Genomic DNA, 23,118 nt, shown 5'->3' with positions numbered 1-23,118 from the left:
TTTAAAATCATATTAAAGAAAACATTCATGATGCAATTATTTATTCTTCAATAAGTGATTTGAACTTTAAAACTACGTTCTTTTATTTGCCGTTTTGTGAAGTACGAAGTTATATAAGAAGCGGTTTCTCAGAAGCATTGTCATTGTATTTGTGACTTTTTCAAAAAAAAATAAATCAATGGAAAATGGCTGAAATTGAACATTTCTTTTGAAATAAAAGTAATAACCTACATTTCATATATGTTCTTTTATACGATATCTTGGTGTCAACTAAAGCCAAGAGACGAACAAAAATGCCTTTTATTAACTGGTAAAAAGTGTGAATGTGAAATACTAAGTAGAGTTTTTTTATGTAACACCGGTTAACTACTTTTTTAACAATAAACTTTAAAAACTCCCTGAATTAGGTATGGTTTATTGCAGTCGTAATAATTTTAAAATTTTGACTTTACATTGGTGAATAAAATGATTCGAGCTTACCTTTGCTTGAAAAGTGCTGAAACTTGAATATCATAAGCAGTATGAAATGTTTAAAATCGTTAACTAGTGATGAATTGCTTAATTTTAACAGTGTCTAGACATAATTAACAATATTTCATAACCTGTTTATGATGAAGTGATGTTAAAATATCATAAATCATTCAAAATGGAGTTTTACATATTTTAATAGTTGTCTGGTAAAGCAATTATACGTAAAAAAAGGAATAGAAATGGTCCAGTTCTGAAATTAAGATACAATGCAACATTCAAAACAATAACGTGATAATGCTGCATATTTCGAGGTTCCAGACCCGTCTTCGGTTCGAATCTTGCCGGTCATTTTACGATCTAACAGTGTGTTTAGCTTAGTGGAAGAAAGTCCCATAAACAAATAATCAGATGAATGTCCCATTAAAGAGACATTATCTCACCCAAGTGTAAGAGATTTGTGTGAAGTTAAAAGTCAAAATATATACACATTTTGCATAATTTGCTACAAAATTTAATTTTTACTTCACATTTTTTATCATTAACCCATATGACTTAAGAAAAATTCTATAAATATCATTCGCAAAGTATTGGTAATCTTCAATTTATAAAACGAGTGGGGCAGTCTTTTTATATTTTGGCAGTTTTTATATTTTATCCTAAATTATTTTTTTTTACATCAACTGCTGGCCAATAACCTTTTAAATAGTCAATCTTTTGAAATATAAAGTTAATTCAGCGTAACTTGACAGCGCTAAAATGAGCATTATGTCATTTTAACAAATTATCAAGACCAAAGTCCCATAAACGAATAAACACACGTGACTCCTTTTAACAAATAATCCAGATGAAAGTCTCATAAATAAAATAAATCATATGAAAGTCCCATTAACAAATAAATCAAATGAAAGTTACAAATAAATCAGATATAAGGATAAGCCTTATCAGTATCTCATATTCTCATAGGAACAGGTATTCACCAAATTAAAAAAAAATATATCTACAAAAGCTTTTTTGGATATCTTTTGTAGTTGAACCTTCACATTAGTTTATTTATGCATGTATATATTTATCTCGTTAGTCATTGTCGAAATTCAGGTTTACAAAACACGTAAACTTAATTTAAACATTATTAAAATGTTTAGATTTTAGAAATTTAAATGTTTGAAAAAATAAGATGTATAAAATTTATTATTCCACCGGCAGATTCGCTCATCTTTTTCGTTATTTGATTCAAAAGGTCTCAAGTGATCGTTCTGTCTATCTGTCATAAAGAAATGCTTTTTGCCTTGTGGCGTTGTGTAGGTATACATGGGACAGTATCTTTAGGATGTTGTCTCCCCTATTCCTAATCAGAATAAGCACATATTTATTAAGTGAAATTGTATGACATGTTGCATGCTTTTAAATTCCTATGTCTAAAACAGGTTGAGATCAAAGAACATGGAATATAGTGGAAACACTTTTGTACAGTAGAACATTTTGACTGAATGAAACATTCCAGCACGCTTCACATTTCCCCCATTCAAATATATAGGATTGTCGAACACGACATTTGCACAGCTTAAAAAGGAATGTTTACACGTCAGGTCCATGATCCTAATGACGCCAGGAAAATTACAAATACGCTTTATATAGTTCAGCATATTTTTATCAATTCACTTTTTATAAAGATGTTAGAATGGAAATAGACATTCATTTTTCTTGCGTCCTTGTATAGTAATGCACGGTTTATCGTTCAAATTCTGAATGAAAATATATAAACAAATAATCATAGCTGGTTTCAAAAATATTTTAATATAGTTTTCAACGAAAATAACAAGATCAAAAACATTCTTATTTAACTTTTAAAACTTTTGATCTATAATGTATGTTTTCCAATCATGATAAAATACTTTAGGCATGACCAATCTTTCTCAATTATCTACAGAAAAGTGCGTTCATCTTTATATATAACTGTTCAAAGTCAATACTTTGACAGATTTGTTAGATACGTGTTAAATTTGGTTAATGCATAATCTTCAAGATTAAAAACATTTCCGTTTTTTTCAGCGAGTAAATATAACGTTATAAAATGCATGCTAAATCTCAAAGACTTTAGAATTCCAGGAAACAACGATTTTAAATTGATGTATTTGGATAAGAAATAAATGTTTTTTTCCAAACACATAATTATGTTATTTCCCACACTGCATCACAAGATAAAGATTATCAGCATACTGGAAACTAACAAAGTTAAAACTATTTCTTAATTTTATAGATATATTTCACTTATGTATTATATTTGAATATACAGTTATATACTATACATTTTCTTATTTATATTGGACATATTTAGTAATAATTTCCGAGATTTCAATGAAGTCCTGCAAAAAATATATTACTTACCAGACGATTAGCACAGTATAACTGATTGTATGCTTAATGGCTAATTGCGTTGTTTATAATTGCAAAGACAACCTTACAATTTCGTTGAATGCTTTTAGGCAATTTAAAACATATTTCTTGTATTTAACACTGTTTTATACTAAAGTAAAATTGAGCTGTTTTGGGAAATTAATTGCCGAGTATCGTTAAAGAAATCAAGAAAATGAAAAATTCTATGAACACAATTACATATATTTAAATAATACAATTCCACTCTAAGTTGCAATTTGTAATTATATTAATTTTCAATGTGAATGTATAATGATGTTCTAGCATTATGTTTGGTTGACGGACGAACTACAAATTATGTATCACTTAAAATAAATGCAATGCTAAAAGTAGAAGAAACTAACTTATTTAAAAACCTTCATACTGTTATGCATGTAATTCACAATGGTATATCATGTGGTATTGATAAACTTAACAGTTCTCTTTGTGCCTGTATTAAGGGAGTTATATGTGCCTTTTTCTTTAATGTTCCTTGGCAGGTCACGTATGACAGTCTTGTATAAACATTCTGTTATAATTGCTAGCTGTTGAGACCCCTTATTTTTATCCGATTTTTTTATTCACTAATAGTTTATATTTTGTAACTTACATATTAAAAACTAATATACCATTTTAAGATCCTGTAAAACACATTTTTTATGGTTTTATATCATAAATATGATGCTCAAATTAAAATAGATTTATCAATTTTGTAAGTTCCAAAAAGCACTATTTACAAAGATATTACCGATTTTAACATTTCATGTAAATAAAAGGAGGTAATAAAAAAATTATTTTCTATAAGGTCTAAGTCAAATTCTTCAATAGAAATGAATGCATAAAATTTAATGCTTACAAATAATATGTACACAGTACATATTTTACATATTCTTCGATGTTTGAAAATTGTTTTATAAGCATAATTATATATATATATATATATATATATATATATATATATATATATATATATATATATATATATATATATATATATATATATATATATATATATATATATATATATATATATATATATATTTCACTTAAGTGTGGTATACATATATATATATAATTTCACTTAAGTGTGGTATACAACCTCAAATACAACATACAGTGATCTTTAAGTTTTAATAAACAGAAAATATTTTCACGTGTAGCACATTCATTGAAATCTTCATTGCATTGATGTTACTCCTTATAAGTTTTTGTGTTCTTTTTTTCCTTTTATATGTTTGCAATATTTTGTTTTAAACACTATTGACTAGAAATAAGCTATTAAAGCTGTTTACCATGTTATTATCATGCACTTATTATATAAATAGCTAGTTCTTTTATAGTCAGTATGGAATGTATAATATATTTCTAGTCGCTTATAATTCAAAGTTTTATTGGCCAAGTCCTTTTTGGCCATTATTATAAATTATGCAAACCTATGTTCACTAATGAGACTTTGATACAAATTAATCATACATCTTATCTTGTACTTTAAAGTTTTCCAGGTACTCTACATTTCTACAGTTTAGCTTACATAAACTTAAATACCAGCATAGCCCATATTAAAATGCCAAAGAAAATAATCACACCGTTGATTCTGAATTAACGCTTCTAGGCGTTAAATAAAATTGATTCGTTTTTTGCCATTAAACTCAGTGAAATTCAACGGATCGTAATTTTTTCGATGCTATTTACAGTCTTAAGATAATAAATACTGCTGTATAGATTAATTTTATTTCTTCGTTAATTTAACCCAATACTCCTTGGCTTATGAGGATGCTTTACATTTCATGATTATAAAATATGAAATAAATTCCGCTGGTTTTACAGGTAATGCTTCCAGTCGGATTTCTAAGGTCTGGAAAGTGCCATGGAAGACTGTAGTGTGCTTTATATTAGTAATATATAAACATGTGAAAACCAATGTGCTATATATTTTGGCGTTGAAAACACAACAGAACGGAATTGTACTTTCATATTGTTTTAGTTTGGAATTATGTGAAAATATTCTGTTCTTAGAAAATTAGTTATACAATTAAATGAAAAGCAAAAATGTCACAGAAGCGTTTTATGGGAGCGAAAATTGTTTTATTGGGCAGTTCTGGAGTAGGAAAAACTGGTAAGATTTATTTATAATTAAATTAAATATATACCTATACGTTAATGTCCGCACGTTCACCGTCTGTATATTTTCCTTCCTACATGTTCTTGAAATATGTGTTAAGCATATTTTCTTATATAAAGTTTTAAAAAACAGTTGTAAACTTCTTTTCACCATACAGTATCCTCTTTTTACTTTTCAATTAGAAAATAAATATTTCTTTTTAAAACACTATATTGTTGAAAAAATAAATTGCCGTGTAATAGATAATTTCAATTGAAATGTATTTGTATTTGACTTATATGGAACTTTTTCAAACGCATTATGAAATATATTGATATTGATTTATTTAGTGAGCTGTTTAGTTGCCATTTTACTCCGAATATAAAATGTAAGAATATATTTTTCTTTTGTAAAAAAAGAAACTAAATGTACCTTTGAAAATTATGTGTCTCTTTAAAAGTAAAAAGGAGCCTTTGTGGCCGAGTCATTATGGTCGCTGACTCTCGCTGTTGTGGGTTTGAATGCCACAAGGAGCTTAAGGTTATTTCATGTGCGGAAGCTATAATGCAAGCTTGTATATTTTTTTTCACAAACTTATCTATGATTTTATTCAGATAAGAATTATTTCTACAAGTACAATGTAGTTAACTCAATCTCATCTCTTTATTAACAAGTGTTTCATAGTTAATCGGCCTGCAGCACTGTCGATTATCGCCCAACAGCACTGTCATTTATCGCCAAACAGCACTTTCATTTATCGCAACTGTTTAGAAAAAGCAAGTTTAATGATAGATTTTTCATCTTTGCTTTTGTTATTTCAGCCTTTGCTGTCAGATACATTACAAAGAGATATATTGGCGATTATGATCGAGACAAAGGTAACTGATCTCTTTCTTTCTTTTAAAAACTTTCATTAATATATATCATTTACTTATCATGTATATATCTACTGGAACTTTTATAATAAAAATATCTAACATACATGCTTTGCAATGTCCGTATTGAAGTATATGTATTAACTTTGTCATACAGCTTATCTGAACATGCCAAAACTAATTGATGTTTAAAATACAATTTCTTTATAAAACTATTAAGACATACATGTATTTGTTAATATTTATAATAATAATTTCATAAGAATCAACAAGGTTGGACATAGATAATATGAAAATTTGATTAACAAGAAACAACAACACCAACATAAAATCAAATTATTTTCAACCATGACATTTTTAGAACTTTTCTCTTAAAACCCCATGCATGATTTTACAACGATATATATAAATCATGGTATATCAAATATTAACCTATGTGTTCATTTCCACGTAAACAAAACATTATTTAATGATGAATTAGACATAAATACTTAAATAAAACGAGCAGGAATTTCTAACCATCCGTAAAGTGCGTCTTAAAATGCCAACAATTTACTATTCTTTTACGTTTCTTTATAAATATAAATAATGACAATAAATCACGGAAAGAATTTCAGATTTCACGAGAATAGATATGAGTTCGATATAAACGGGACTCTGTTTTACGGTTACGTGGCATGATTGTATAAATGAACCTGACATTTGCAGAATCTATTTTTAATGAAAAAGATACTAGATTAAATATGACATTTATTGTTGAAATGGTGTACTAAATGGTGTTTATCACAATCAGATCTGAAAGGTTTCTGATTTATTCACCATTTTACCAGCAGATAGACTGAACAATTGCCAAAAAACCTATTTTTGAGATTATTGTCCACGCAAATTATGATATATTATATAACATTTTTGTTTGCCTAACCATGATTTAAACTGGCGATATATGTGTAAATAATATGTGTTACTTGGTATATCTGACAACATATCAGAGTTATATGAATAAAACAAATGTTTAAAAGAGGGCATTTTTTGTTTTATGTTAGTATATGAGTGTAATATAAAGTCTAGAGAGTATTTGCAATAAAATACGTCATACATGATGACGTATTAATAAGTTTGAAACATGCTGCTAGGTAACAATAAATAAATAATGTTATGAAATCAATAAATCTTTTTCACCTGTAGCTAACATACTTCATGTATTTATAAAAAAAAAAATACAAATATGTTCAATTAGTTTAAAATTATTATAATTTTTGGTTTAACATGTAAACTTCGGTCATATTTCAGTCGTGTATACCAACGGCATTCATGTACATGTATGGGACATTCATATTCCATCTGATGAAAGTATTTTGCTGTTGCATTTACGCTGCTTAAACTGAAAAGAATTATGAATCAATTTTCAATTTCAAAGAAGTCGAGAAATTTTGTTTTTGTTTAAAACATTATGTTGAATTATAGATTAAGTTTTCATTGGTCGATGAGTACAGAGTATAACTACTTTTACTAGTTACTAATACCATTAATGTATTTGTCGATTATCTTACCGTAAAGTTAACTTTCTTTGAAATAATGTTAAAATTTAAAAATTTAAACATTATTTATTTGTAATATTTACATTTACATATCAAAGTATATAAATATATATTTAACGAATTGAGAAGGAATTTTAAAAAGCTTTTTTTGAAAACTGTCCGTATCCAGTATTTCACTGGTAACAAAATATACAATATATAAACTAAACTAGCATATCATTTCGGCTTGTGCTTGCTTTCTTAAGTATACATACTATCTTTATAATAAGTATTCATGAACTTAATTCAAGATTCATTTAGTACTGATCGATTCGAGGTATAAGCACTAATAAGAATTTAATGAAAATAAAAATGGATAATAAATAAATGGAAAAAATATTTTAAGTGAAACACGACAGTGTTTAAATACAAATATACTGACCTATAATCATTGTAAATAATCATTGATTACATTTTGTCATGTAGGTCTTTGGACTCACGAATCACTAGATTCACGCATCTCTACAACTGCATAATTTTTTCCCAATTTTTTATACAAACAGAAATAAAAGAGAAAGCACATATTTAAAGCAATTTCTATATATTTTCGATATATTTTATTATCAAAATATCACAAAACTGTTGGTGGTAAATTGTAATATATCCGAACTTTGATAAGATAAATGGCGGAACTGGGTGAAATCAGAACAACATTCTATTTTGGGAATGTGACAGATTCAGTCTGATAACATTATTTATGTTATAAATGATGGCTATGCGCTCATTTGATTTCTCCGATTGTAGTTTTACGTCATACAGCCGTTTGTTTATACAACGATTGGTGCCAATTAAACATGTGTTTATAACTCTCTTTTACTCGCAATAACATGCAGTATGCCGAGAAACCATTTTATTACAGTTAAAGCATTTTCATAGATTTGTCAAAGTCACTTGGCAAAAGTGACTTTTAATTTGGTGATGTGCAAAGAAAAAGGGTGGATGATTGTTTTTATAAAACATTAAATCATATTTAGCAAATCAATTCATTTGAAATGTTATTTGTAAAACCTGTATTGTTTGGATATATGAATAAAAACGAAAATGCAAATTAAATCTTCGTTTATTAGATGATTATCCCTTTTTGAATGACAGAACTTATGCACATTGGAGCTATAATGGTAAAATGTTTGTTTGTACACCCGGATAAGATGAGAAATACCGCATTTGCCAGGTTCTAGATACCAACTATTTTTTTCTAAAAGTTTATTACTGTCACGTTTTTAATTGCCAGTGCGCGTACACGAGCTAATTATAGTCTTCATTTGCATGTTACAATCCTTATACGAACTTTAATGTAACCATGGAATTTGTTTCTTTTAAAATCATTATTTCTGAACAATATTTGATTAGATTTACAACAGTATTGTAAAAAAGTTTAATGAAACAGTGGAGTGCTTGATTTTTTAGGTAGACGGTACACTTTTTTCACATATATTTCACATATAAATGCAGCTTTAACTAAGAATACGGGACGGTCAGACGTCATGATGCTTATATATAATATTTTTATAATCAAATTTAAAACACGAAATATATACTCAATTAATGTTTGAAAGTTTCCGAAACTAGAATAACACAAAACCAGATTATTTCAATTTATTTGCACATTCTATATTTTTGTTTCCAAATTCTGTAAATATGCAGGGAGATTATGATGGCCAATATGCAACGAGTTTTCTTCTCATCAAAATGTGTTATGTTTCACAAATAGGCTATAATAATATAAAGTTAGGATTTGAAAATGTTACGGGCGATTTATACGTATCATTTCATTGTTAAAATATTCTAAACGTCTTGATGTGTTCCCACTTACCATGTAACTAAAATAATACCAACAATTATTTTCCACTCCTTTGCATTGGAAAATTAAATCAATAAATACATATGATAAGGAGGATTGTTGAAGCAAAGTAAGCGATAACCTTTGTTCTCCTTTGATAAAGGTAAATAAATGTTTGTATCAGCAGAAAATCATTTGAAACAAAGGAAGCTTCTTGATCAATGTTGAAGTGCAACAGTCGGATAATCATCTAAATAAAACAAAACATAATTATTTATTTGGCATCATTAACATCAATATCTTTAACAACACTATCAAAGCATAGCATACAGATGAGTTTTTTTTATCGTTGAAATAGTTGATTTAAAGCATACTAATTACTTATTTTCTTAATGTAGCACCGGATCGGAAATGTTTTGTCAAAATGTAAACAAAGTACAAATGTAGTATCTGACTTCCATACAAAATACTAATCCACTATAAATGTGCTAATTGTTAAAAAGCAAAAGAAGCAAAAGATGGTTAAAGAAATTGACCAATGCGTAACTTTTTGAAAGTATAACGTGGCATCAAAAATAAAAAGCTTTTGAGAAATCAAAACCTTTACAGGAAAAGAAACAAGATATCATTTAGATGAATAGTTGTTTTTACAACAATGTTTCAACCAATGAAGTCCGAGGCTCTTTATGAAAAATAGTTACTTGTCTGCCAATGAATATCAAATCATTAAACACTATGGCATTTGTTTATCAATTTTGTTTAATTTACAATTATTTAAATTGTAACTCTTCGAATACACAACCTTTTTTTAAATTAAATTTATCTTAAAATCAATACGTTTCCTGTACAAAACGAATAAAGGGATTTTTATTATTATTCTGATATGTACTCCAATCCTTCGGTAAAACTTTTTTCAAAAACAATAAGTTTGGTTCTCAATCATTACCTTGATATAACTTTTGTAATACTTTAGATTATCAAAAATCAAAACACAATGATAAATAAATACTGCATATCAGCAGAATGCATCTAAATACTGATCGTGTAAAGTGCATCTGCTTTCATAATTAATTTCGAAAGGATTTATTATAAGTTAATGTATGCTTTCATTTATTTCATCTGATGTGAATATTGTAATGTTAATTTGCTTCCCTAGTGTTTGTTTTATGGCATAAATGTCTGAAACTTAGATATCATTTTTTTGAATCAAAGAACTCACAATGTTATGTGCTATTTACTGTTGTGAAATCGTGTTAATTGGTTTTAATCAAAATTTGATCAAAAAAGATTTCTGATGTACGCATTATTACAGCAGAAGAGATGAAAGTTTGCCAAATATCTGACAGGAATAAAAACATACATTTCCAAAGATGCTATCTTCGAGAGAAATGTAGACTATAATATTATACTTTATAATTCTTGAAACAGACGATAGGCAGATGTATAGGCGCTTTTTACGTCTACATCTCTGCGATGATCAAATTCTCTATGTAGATTTTAATCAAATGTTATTCTATCTAACACCCGTGAAGGGGTTTGCATGTAGAAAAGAATAAAAAAAAACGTAGCGATATAAGAAATGAATATTATGAAGTACAGTGCATGCATATAGAGACAAATGACCATTTAACTCCATGTCCGATATCAATGCACAGATACCTGACTTGTCTAATAATTATCACATAAGTGGACACAATAAGAATCGCACCACAACCTATTTGTTAACAAAAGAGCACATATCAATGTTTGTGGTTAATTCTATAGTTATTCAAATAAAAGGTCAGAGTATGGATATATCAAATGTCACGAAGATATTAAGAGTTACTATTCCGATGCCCTCCCACGTGAACTAAGCGGACGGGCAATGCTATCCGAGAAGAAAGCATTCGGTAAATAAATACAAAAAAATTCTACCGAAATTGCATATGTATTTCATGCAATAACTACAGAATATAAATCAATATTATTATAAATCAAAGTATATTATAAACTATAATGATCATAACAGTTCAGCAATTACTAATCCATTTATTTTAACCTAGTAAATGAGTATGGTTATTTGTAGAAACAAACTAGGCCTGTATTCAGACAATCAAGTTTATCTAGTTCATGATTAATAATGCAATGCTCATCAGAGTGCAGTTTAATGCCATAAAACCATATGTTTACCAAGTAATTAATGCCATTTTACATACGTTTCTACAGCTCTTACACTCGCGGAACACGTGCATAACGTGCTGAAAAAATGACTATTTGGTTAGTAACTATAAAAATATGTAGTTCCACATCAAAGAAGCTATAGTATTGTTGTGTTTATTTTTAAATTATAGTACACCACTTTTAGTAAGAAATATGAGAAAAAATAATATTTTCCTTTGGCCTTTATTAAAACTTTGAGAGGTAAAAGACTCCTTGTTTGTCGCGTGAGTTCCTACCCCGGGCAAGCCGTTGACTCCTTAAGCAAGACATTGTTCACCCATAGGAACTATTTTCGTGATTGTGTTTATATACTTATATATATACTTACATAATCAAACCATTCGCTACATTCTTTATCATCTAAATAATATTATAAATTTTGTTCCTATGAGTAAAGATGTATAACTGAGAGCAAATGATTAGGAACCGAATCCCCCAAACTTGTTGTGCACCAACGCTGCTTCTTAGACAGATGTCTGATATTTCAGAATAATTTTTTTAGGTAAATAGATTTGTAGAAAATTATTGCCTTCATGTCGTTGTCTCTTGATTAAAGGAGATATTGTACGTCAAATAACCATGAATTCCTTACATTTCACAGTGTTGTGATCAAATTTGTATCTATGGCATAACTTAGTATACACTGCAATGTAATATAATATAATACCACACCACACCAACACGACTAAGGCTGACCCACGTTTACAATTTTTTGTAAACGTTTACAACATTGCTAATAACCGAAACGATACCGTTTAAACGGTGGTACCTCTATGTACTATACACACCATGTATTTGAGTCGCCAAATGATGTATTTCTTTCTATTTTTTTATACATGTACAAATAAAGAATGTGCAGGGCTCATCACGATTGAGTCAGCACACATTTTTTGCATTTTATCCCGATTTTTTACCAAAAATGTATTATGTCACGAGCAATTTTGCACGGTAATGCTGTGGGGAGGGTTGTAAACACCTATTTTCCGTTTGTTTACTTTGGAATAAACCACTAGAATTGATAAAATCCATGATTAAGAAATTTTGTAAGACAATATGGTCATTTCGATTAAACGGTAAACAATATCGTAAACGTTTATGAATGAAAATCGAAACGAATCCGTTTAAACGTGTAATCGTGGGGGCCTTGAACACGACACGACACCACACCATAATATACTATATAGTACCATACCATACCATACCATACCATACCATACCATAATTTATTATATAATCTAAATTGCCTTCACAACCTTTTGTAACATTGTTGCCTAATAGTCTTGCATTTTGGTACAGCGCTCATTTTGTCGACAACATTTTTATATTCATAGCTTAAAATTCTATATTTATGTTCTTTTTTCAAACTGATTAAATTAACTTTGTTAAATGCCCTTTTGCATGTTATAAAGGAATATATACATATTAGACAAAACATCAAGACATGTCGAGTTACCTGTATTCTAAAGCCTGTTAAATAACACTTTAAAGATAATTGATAATATGTGATATTATGAATGTAATATTGCATTTACATGATTTTATATTTGAAGCTTTTTATGCTTGTAACCTAGATATTAACCAATATACTTAACAAAATAAGAATCAAACGCCATAAATGCCCTAATAAAATCTTCAAGCCTCTATACTTCAGCGAAAACATCTGTTCAAAAGAAAGTATAAAATATGTACTCGTACATAGATATTACCTTATTGAAAGTATAGAATCTTGTTTTTGATATTTATTTATTGTGAAGTGCGGATATAAATGCTAACTTATGATTATTAAAGTTTATGATTAATGTTTATGAACATTTACCCTAGAAAGAAACCAGACAGAAATCATGCCTCCAAATGAATTGGTACATTGTACAGTAACGTGTGCAAAATGTTGCTGTTTTAAACGTCTACCCTTGATATGTATATTTTTTTCTATCATTTAGAAACCAAGATACTTTTAAGATAAATTTCTGTTAGACAATTCGATATACGACTCTTAAAAATGAAATTTAGTCGAAACTTTTTTTTATAACGAATACACCGAGTCGACAATTTACGGCCATTTCTTCTCTTTATTGATCTCAGTAAATCATTTTGTTTCTTCAAATGTTAAACTTACCTTAAGACAAACCGATATAAACAGAAGCATGACCATATTAATACTAAATATGATGTTTTAACAAAAAATAGATCTAATATTGAAAAAAAATCTAAAAAAAAATCAGTTATATATCATATATTTGATTGAAAGTTGTTATATTTAAACATCACCTTGTATTTCTAACAATTTTACAGAGATGTTGTATACTCACAAACTACCGACTGCTAGGGACGAAGTCACGCTCGAAATCCTTGACACTGCTTCACAAGTAAGACATACTATTTTTTTTTATTTGTCAATTATAACACTAGTCAAGATTTCTATACCGGACAGTATGCCAGGCTGATGAAAAACTTTTTATATAACTAGGAAAAGAAAATTTGTGAATTATTTTATATCATATTAATCTTATAACGTTTGTGATTAAATGAAAAAAAAAGAAAAAAAACTCAATTTTAAAATGTCAAATAGCAAACATTTTAGAAATATTATATGTTTCTTAAGCTTTAATTATAAAATATTAGCTGTTTAGCATAAACCGTTAAACATATTTTATTAATGATAGACTTTACACTTAATAATATTCAAAACGTTACGGTGTTGTCAAGAACGAATAACTCTGTTTTCAAAGAAGATATTGTCACATGATTTATCACAAAATGTTTAACAGTATCGCTTTCCGTTTTATATTTCAGCCGTCAAAAGAAAACCTTGAAAAACATATAAAATGGGGAGATGGTTTCATCCTCTTATATTCTTTGACAGAAAAATCGACTTTGACATATTTAGACATTGTTAAAGAAGCAATCGAAAAAATTAAGGGTCGCGAATGCCCGCTGGTGCTTGTTGCCAACAAATGTGACCTCATGTCTGCGCGAGAAATAACGGAAGATGAGATAAATGAAACTGGAGAACGCTTCGACTGTCAAAAATTTGAAATATCGGTAGCAGACGGAAGCCAAGGTGTATTTGAGGTGATGGACGAAATATTATGCCAGCTAAAGAGGGAATATATAAAGAATTTGAATTCTGGAAATGTTTCACCAACAGACAGTAAAGCCAAATCAAAACTTATCAGCATGAAACGAGCGTTCAAAAAACGTATAAATAGAAGTCACAGTGATACATTTTGAACAGACTTACATTGATAATACTTAATAATTATTCCAATCATTATTTATTTGTATTGTTTATAGTCATTGAGCACATCTGGCATTTATTTCCAAATCTTTCAATTTTTAAAAGTTGAACAATATAAACTTCTTTGAGATGTTCATTTAAAATGAACACATTTAACTGAAGTTTGAATCATACAGCGGCTATTGGTAAATAATTTTTGTTTTATCTACAGGAATGATGATAGGGTTTGCATAACATCCTGTTTGCATATGACATTAATTTATATTAACCGGTTATTACTTACATTTCTTAATCAAATTGCTTCAAATATGGTAAAGTTGTTATGTAGTATTGTTAACTGTTTTTTTTAAAGGAATAGGAATGGATGGATTGATGTCTGTCTAATATAAATATTCATCATTTAAAAAGAGGTATCATGACAGTTTTTCTGTTGACATCAACCCTATAAGTGAGAAATTCGTGTTTTAAGACACTATTTTTTACTTGTGAAATAAGTTCATGGACACCGCTATTTTGGCGTTCTGTCATTCTCGCGAGACAGACGAGACCGAGATTGTGACGTTTTACACCCACTTCCGGTATAGGTGTACACGCTGGTAAAACTGAAATATATCTTGATGAAGAAATTATTAATCTTATTGCGTACATTGTATAATATTTATGAAAACATCATATGGAATTGAATTGCTTTAATTAATTAATTAATTGAAGACGCCGCGACATTAATTATCATTTGTCCGATTTTCAAGCTTGCTGATGATCCCACCACATGATTTAAGCAAATGACTGCTTAATTTCCAAAGATAAACTATCAATTTAATTTGGGTACTATGAGAAACTTCTTCAAATTGACGATATATCCTTTTATTTTGTACTTATTTTTCGCTAGACAAGCTGGCCGAATAGGGTACATAGCTGGTCATGTATCTTTTATATTCAGCGTAAAATATCAACTAAATCCAATATGCAGAGATCTGCTGAGGACGCGATTGTCCGCCATTGACGCTAAAAATGAGAATGGCGCAGGAAAATCGGCAGCCAGAATAATATCGTATGAAAACAAAACTGTTCGTTAGGTTAATTAGGCACCCAGTCAAAACTGGTACCAACAGCAACAGGTTACCCATTCCCCTGTAATTACGCATATTCTCGGGTTTATCCAGTTCCCTATAGCTTTTTTTCCACGTTATCTACTTACCCAATCCCTTTCCCACACATATACGCATTTCTACTACCGTAAATTTAATCCAGTAAAACAAAAAATCATAATTCTACTTAATATTTAAAATCATTATTGGTAACTGAAAAAAAATGTGTTGCTATTTTATGAAATGCTGTAATTTACAGTATAACTTGACAGGTGCGGAACTTAAGCCCTAAGGTCATTCAGTTCACTAATGACGCGTAAAAAATAGATGTCTAGTTCGTCATTAGAATATTTGACATGGGTGATTAGCCAATCAGGGCAACATCGTGCATGATCAAAAGGTCTGTCGGCACAGAGGCATACAAGGAGCAATAAAAATCGTCAGTACACAGTGTGACAGGAGCATTTGGTGCAAATTAGGAACAATTTAAATGGATAATGCACAGTATTAGACATAAGTAGTAAGAACCAGCAATTGTGTGAATAAATTATGCAAATTAGATTTTTGAGCAGCCAATAAGAATGTTTTGCCTGCAGTTAATATTAGGCTACGTTTACAAAGTAAATAAATACCACGCAGCATCATACGTTGACAGACATGTTAACAATTTACTTTTCTAAATAGTTGCTTATATTTTTGAAATGTGTACATCAATTATAACAAATGTTCACACCTTTTAATTTGAAAGTCAGAATCAAACTGCAAAAATTTAATTACATGTACTATTAAGAACACGTTTTAGTAGGATTTTTATTATATTGATAATTATCGCCGTTCAATAATTAAAAGCCAATTATTCGTTGGTGCGTTTGTTTATTTAATTGCATTATTTGATTGTGAAACTTTGTTCAATAATAACATGTGTATTTATTAAATCTGTGAAATATTGTTTAATTACCTTTAGATGAGACTTTAATGAACATAGCATTGTTTGGAGTAACGGGCATCACTGGCCTGAAGTGGTGCGACCGGTAGACGTTGATTTTTTATTTGTTTCTTTTTTTTTTTTTTTGGATATTGTTACGTATTTTGAACCATAAAAAATCTCCTCTACACCTCCTGTGAAAATTAAATTGTCTGGTCAATACTTTATTATATTAATATTTCGCTACGATTCAACTAGATTTATTGTGGGGAAATGACATCACGCGCACCTGTTTTTATACGGCCAATACATAAACATGGCCGCGCCTGCTGATTTGTAGAAATCGGTGATTTAGCGATTTAAATTTTGTTATCATTCGTTTAATATTATTATTTGTCGGCAGAAAATTTGCAGATTTATTATTTATAGTATTCTTTTTCTGAAATCAAGTTTTTATTCTAACCTTGTCTTTCCCTTTAAGTATCTTTTTTTGTTTGACATGTGTTTTTTTTCTTGTGTTGCTGAAATATTCAATGTTAAATGAACTTTAATTTCTATAATCTTGCTTATTATATAGTTGTATTACGTATACAAATACACTATCATCTTTCTAATTGTTTTAAATAGTTTGATAACCACACACCATGTATTGGAATACAAGTATTGTAAAAATAATTGAAAGTGGAGATCCCCCGAGAGTTATAAGAACTAGAATTAATAGCTTAAAACTTGAGGAGTCAGATTAAGTTTGTTCATGAGAGATTACGATACATGTAGCATCTCTCTCCTCCCCAACACCGACTGAAACATTATTCATTTCTCAAGACTAAAACCACTGGACTCAATTATTACTTCTACTGTAACGCTTTTAGGGGTGTGGACAGCTGTCCTCGACGACAATAAAACGAAAATAAAGAAGGTAAAATTGCAGACTGGTTCTAATGGAATCTTTTCATTAGTGATGTTTTAAAGAACATACTCTTTTATGCTCATCTAACAGCAGCTTTAGCAGTTTAATTGTATTCAATTTTCCAAATTACCTGTAATACGGTAAATATGATCCATGTTAAGCCTTTTTAAAGAAACAAGTATGACCTTAAAACGGTGACCCCATTTAACTTAATAACTCGTATGTGGGTATGGGTATTTTCATTGACAAGTTTTAAGATAACATATTGGGAACAAAGTAACAATTGTATCTTATATTGCATTAATGAAAAGAAAGACTCCTAAATTGCAGATACTAAAAAAAGAATAATATTGATGAATGAATAGGCAAGTTCTACTTCGGGTAGTGTTTTGCATGTAAACAGAAAAAAATGTTTCTAGGAATGACATTTTAAGAAATCGAATACTTTTTTCATAGCATTTTTATTCAACGTGCATTATAAATCAATTAACTGAGAGTACTTGCAGAAATCGAACCCACAGGAGGAACGACTCAACAGGAAGGTAATAAAAGAGCGACACTACATTTTAATAGAAGCAATCATGAGTAAAACAGAAATCAACCCGTCGATGACAATCAATGATTCCAAAAGCATATTATACATATTCCATTGATCTAGATCTCGAAATAAAAACTATATTATGCAGTACAGTGTAAAAAATTATAATGGGTTAAATCATCAAATGTGCTCGTTTTTGTTATTTATTTTAAGTGACCAAGTCTTAAAAATTGGCAAAAATATAATTGCAGATAGGGTTGGTGAAGTAACTATGTAACTCTATCCATGAAGCGTACCTGTCCATGACAAAAAGGTGCGGGGAAGGAGGGGCGGGATGTATAGATTTATAAATTTTAAATATTACACAATACGAAAATACAACTAGCTTGTCATCATATATAACTATATATAACTGTTACCATTGCATTAGAGAAACATTTGCGATGATGAATATCCATCAAATCAAGGCTTATATCATAGTATAGAATAACAATAACTTCTCTCGCAAAGGCATACAGTTTCCCTACAGTGTAAAACAAAAGTATAAGAAAGATGCCAGAAATATGATAATCTTATCTCAATTTTGTAGAAGTAAGAAACTAAAGCAAATCTATATCATTTGCTTATCTTCATATCTTCATCTTATCACTAAGGTTAACGATTGTATACACTGGAATATATTCACGACTTATTGTTTCTATATTGAACAACACTTTTGACATTCAATATATTTTCCCGTCATGTTTGGTTAAGAAAAGATAGTGTATTACAAACAAAAATAAAAGAAATACATAGAGGGTGAAATCAACTTGTTAAGAGCAAATTATAATATATGTCATTAAAAAACCAATACATTGCTCGCTTCGATTTGAAAATGTTCAGATGCGTTTTCTTCGTGCTAATTGACCTTATATCTTGAAGTTATTTTTAACCTCATTGTGACGTCACCACTTTTATTGCCATAGCGGCGAGCTATTTATAGCTACTTTACCGCAGTTGGCCGAATCCTTCACAGTTTTTTTCTTATTATAAATATCTTATGGCAAACACATTTAATATTTTAAAAGGTTGTATATAAAGTTTTTCTTTGCTTTCAAAATTGAATAATACAAAATACAAAACGAGTTTATATATCTGTCATAAATTTATTTGTTTCCAATCAATTTGTTTATAGCGAGCGTTCATCAATATGTTTCCAAATTTATCATATAATATCCATTTTGAAACATCAATGATGTCACAATCATTTAAATACATTCCGACAACCCAGATTTGATCGTATAGGTCTGCTTCGACTATACGAGGGATGTTCAATTATAAATAGAACAAGGCCAACATCTCTCTTTTAACCACGTTTTGCACGAGCTATGTACATGTATCGCATAGATGGTTGTGTAAGCTCTTAATTCATACAATACATGTGTAAATTAGTTCAGTCTAGCTTTGACAATAGCTCGATTAACGTTATCTACTCGTGTATACTAAAGCTAAAATGGTTGGAAAAATGTCTGCTTTCACTGACCAAATCAGCCCTATATCAAAAACCGCTAAATTCTTGGTATACAAGCGAAAGAGATATTTAATGAAGTATGTGATGTTTATGGAACCAATAAACTTTCTTTTGCATCTGTAACACTGTGGTGTAAGAAATTTAAAAGTGGTGTGGAATAAGTAAAATATGCACCTCATACTCGCCGTCCGATAAATGCAACTTCGCCAAAAATGGTTGAAAAAAGTAAAGGATTTGATTGCTACTGATGCAATATTTACAACTAGGTATATAGCTAAATGCGTTGGTATCTCTGTAGGAGCCGCTCATACAATTCTCAGACGTGATTTAAAAATTAGAAGGATAAGTGCCAGATGGATACACCATCTCCTTACAAAACAGTAAAAACTTGCTTGGATAAGAATCTATAAACATTTGTAGAAAAAGTTTTCTTAATACGACAATCGATCTTTCGCAAATATCATCACTGGCGATGAGACGTGGGTTTACTTTTATAAGCCCAAGCAAAAGATACATAACAAAAATTGGGCAACCACAGGAAGTCAAAGACCTTGCTAAGCAAAAAGAACCATGAGCGTCGGAAGGCTATGTATGTAATTCTCTTTACCAGTCAATCAAGGTCCTGCTATTCAAATTGCAGTATCAAAGGGTAGATCTGTAAATGCCAAGTTATACAAAGGCAACGCCTTCATAAATTATTTCAAAACCGTAGATCAGCAACTGGTCTCCATGGTGTCAGGTTGCTGCATGGCAATGCTTCGTCTCACAAAGCGGCCATTTTACGAGAATATCTTAAACAGGAAAAGGTTGTCGAGCTTCTTCATCCTACTTATTCACCAGATCTTGCCCCTTGTGACTTTTTTTCCTATTTCCGAGGCTCATTCACCACCTTGCTGGAAGAAATATCAAACGCTTAAAATCTGTTCGGCTATTTTCCAGTGCCCGAACAGTATAACTCGAAAATATTATAAAAACGCATTTAAAAATTGAATTAAAAGACTAAAACTTCGTATATCACATGGTGGTGAGTATTTTACAGGATTGAGATTATTATTTCGGCACTGTTTGTTAAGCACTTCTAAAATTAACCCAGTCGCTTTTATATTTAAACACCCCTCGTAATTCTATTTCCAGTAGTTAATAATATATTTTTTCAGATCCTCATGCTGATAATATTTAAATTGATTTGCTTCTTTGAGTACTTTAAAGGAGGTGACTTCATAATCACTTGGCAGAAAAATTTATCTTTTTGTCCGACCTAATCTTTTGATAAAAATTGTTTCATTATAGCGTTAGCTAGCCTATTTTCGCCGTATGTTTAAAAACTACAACAAAAAAGAACAACAAAAAAACAAAAAAAAAACAATACAACAACAACAAGATAAACAACAATAAAAAACCCCAATAGCGAATGTTCACTTTATTTTTGTGCTAAATGACCCAAGAACGAAACGCTTTTCAATCAAATCGGGCTAAAATCGCACACAAAAAAGATCGATCATTTAATTTTGAGTATATTTGTTTATTATCCTTTGCAGATGTGCTTCACATAATTTTTGTAAGAATTTCATAGTTTATGTTTTAAATGTTTTTTGACCTTATATCTTCAATAATTGCACACAGATGCGCACAAAACCTCCCACTCGAGGTTAGTTACTAAAGTTAAAGTCTTATAGTCTTAGTTTTAATTCAATTATTTCTGTTTCAAGTAAACACTTTTTGAATACTCATATGGCGTATAATTATTTGCGGGAACATGCTCGTTTTCTCGTGTTGAGCATAAAGTATAAAAGCACAACTCGGTGTGTTTTAAGACATTTGAGGCTTTACAACTGAAAGCGTAACTTATCTTTTAGTATGTCCGACACGGTAATTTCAATAAGGATGAAATTGTCACAGAATGTAAAGATTTCTTTGACTTTAAGTTTACAATCTTGAAAAAGAATTTCACGGAGATAACTAAATGGAAGAACGAGAGTGTTCGGAACAAGGTGCGTGCCGACAATTTAGTTTTATTTAGTAGTGCTGGTAACAAGAACTTCAACACTGAAGGATGCCGTTAGAGGACCAAAGAGTTAAAAGAAATGCCTCTAAGGCTATAGGTTATAGTTTAGAGGTTCAAGAGAAAATCAAACATAGAAACACGATTATAAGAATTGCACAAAGCTCTTCTTTTTGCTGGCCTGTTGTCTCTGAATACGAGAAAAATGATATAGCCAGTAACAGCGATGACGATAAAAAAAAATCTGCCATGCATTGGACCGGGTGTTTCCAAGTTTGAGAGGCAAAGAAAGCTAGGGAGAGTTCTGGTTTCAATCCAAGATAATATTGTGAGTAGAAATACATGTATATGTTTAAATAATCTTGAGATTTACCCCTGAATGCTAAATTTAGCTAAAATTAATTTTATGTAAAGATAATTACATAACTGTGTAATATCCGTGTCATTAAAAAGATACCAATAGTGGTTAACGGTATATTTACCTCCTTCATTATCAACTTTACTTGTATTGTAATATGGTCGGATTTTGCGAAAGATGGGTACGTCAACGATGATTTAAAGGAGTGTTTAGCTCTTTCCTTGTCTTTGGGACTGTGAATAATTTGATATTTTATCATTGAGATACTTTTAGTGTTTTTGATATCAGTATACATTATAATTAAATTGCAAATTGTAATTAAGTTGTCCAATTCTTTAAATTCATACTGGTCGTCCAAGTGCTCCATATCTATATAATTTTCCGTGTGAAATTTTTATAATTTAGTGTTTGTTGCTATTATTAGGATATAATATGATTTAAGATGTAATATGATTTTCCTCGGTTGAACGACAAGGGAAAAATTATATTCAAACGATTATGAAGTTCCCGTGTATTGCACACTAGACAGTGATCGGCCAAATGCTCTTTACACATAATACAAAATGAAACAGTATTTTAGTGTTTGTTGTTTACAATTAGGATACAATACGAGTTAAGAGGAACAACTATGTTCTATATAAATACATACCGCTTAAATGTCACCGGAAACAGGTAATACCAAAGTCAGGACTTATATGCTAATAGCTCAATTCTCAGGGAACCGGGTCGATTTTCTTCAGTTGTTAAACATCTAACAGGCTCTAAATTCGCTATTAATACATTACATCTTTTCAATAACAGCACACAAATTAAATGAAATTTTTGTCATTGACATGCATATTATATGAAGCACCATACCCCCACCACAGATACAACGAGAATTGGCTGGTATATCGAAATCCTCTAAGAGCTGCTGGATATCAACTTAGTGTTTATATTGTAAATTAAGCTAAACTTGACTCATCACGCCCTCTATTATAGATCCTGTAACTTAATTTCTTTATTGTTTTATATCATAAATATGATGCTCAAATTAAGATTTATTAATTTTGTAAGTTCCAAAAAGCATTTTGCCAAATTTAACATTTCATAAATAAGTGAGGTTATAAAATTTTTATTTTCTATAAAGTCTAA

General features: G+C 29.7%; 1 protein-coding gene across 1 annotated transcript; it reads left to right on the top strand.

The window, feature by feature from the left end:
* The first annotated feature begins 4,518 nt into the window (after nucleotides 1-4,518).
* LOC132728689 (ras-related and estrogen-regulated growth inhibitor-like) lies at nucleotides 4,519-18,303 on the top strand. The gene is made up of 4 exons (XM_060714370.1): nucleotides 4,519-4,999; nucleotides 5,806-5,862; nucleotides 13,708-13,781; nucleotides 14,209-18,303. Exons 1-4 carry the CDS (start codon nucleotides 4,933-4,935, stop codon nucleotides 14,644-14,646), a joined length of 636 nt encoding a protein of 211 aa, XP_060570353.1. The 5' UTR covers nucleotides 4,519-4,932; the 3' UTR covers nucleotides 14,647-18,303.
* Nucleotides 18,304-23,118: the final 4,815 nt, after the last annotated feature.

Source organism: Ruditapes philippinarum, unplaced genomic scaffold, assembly GCF_026571515.1.
Source record: "Ruditapes philippinarum isolate M1 unplaced genomic scaffold, ASM2657151v2 ctg5049_1_1_1_1, whole genome shotgun sequence".
NCBI lineage: Eukaryota > Metazoa > Mollusca > Bivalvia > Venerida > Veneridae > Ruditapes > Ruditapes philippinarum.
Note: the sequence above shows the minus strand (reverse complement) of the source record. Positions and strands in the feature narration are given on the sequence as shown.

Bases quoted from the DNA above. Each gene is read 5' to 3' on its own strand.
- LOC132728689 (XM_060714370.1), top strand. From the start codon at position 4,933: ATGTCACAGAAGCGTTTTATGGGAGCGAAAATTGTTTTATTGGGCAGT. The intron at 5,000-5,805 runs GTAAGATTTATT...TTGTTATTTCAG, and splicing joins TTCTGGAGTAGGAAAAACTG to CCTTTGCTGTCAGATACATT. The intron at 13,782-14,208 runs GTAAGACATACT...TTTATATTTCAG, and splicing joins TCCTTGACACTGCTTCACAA to CCGTCAAAAGAAAACCTTGA.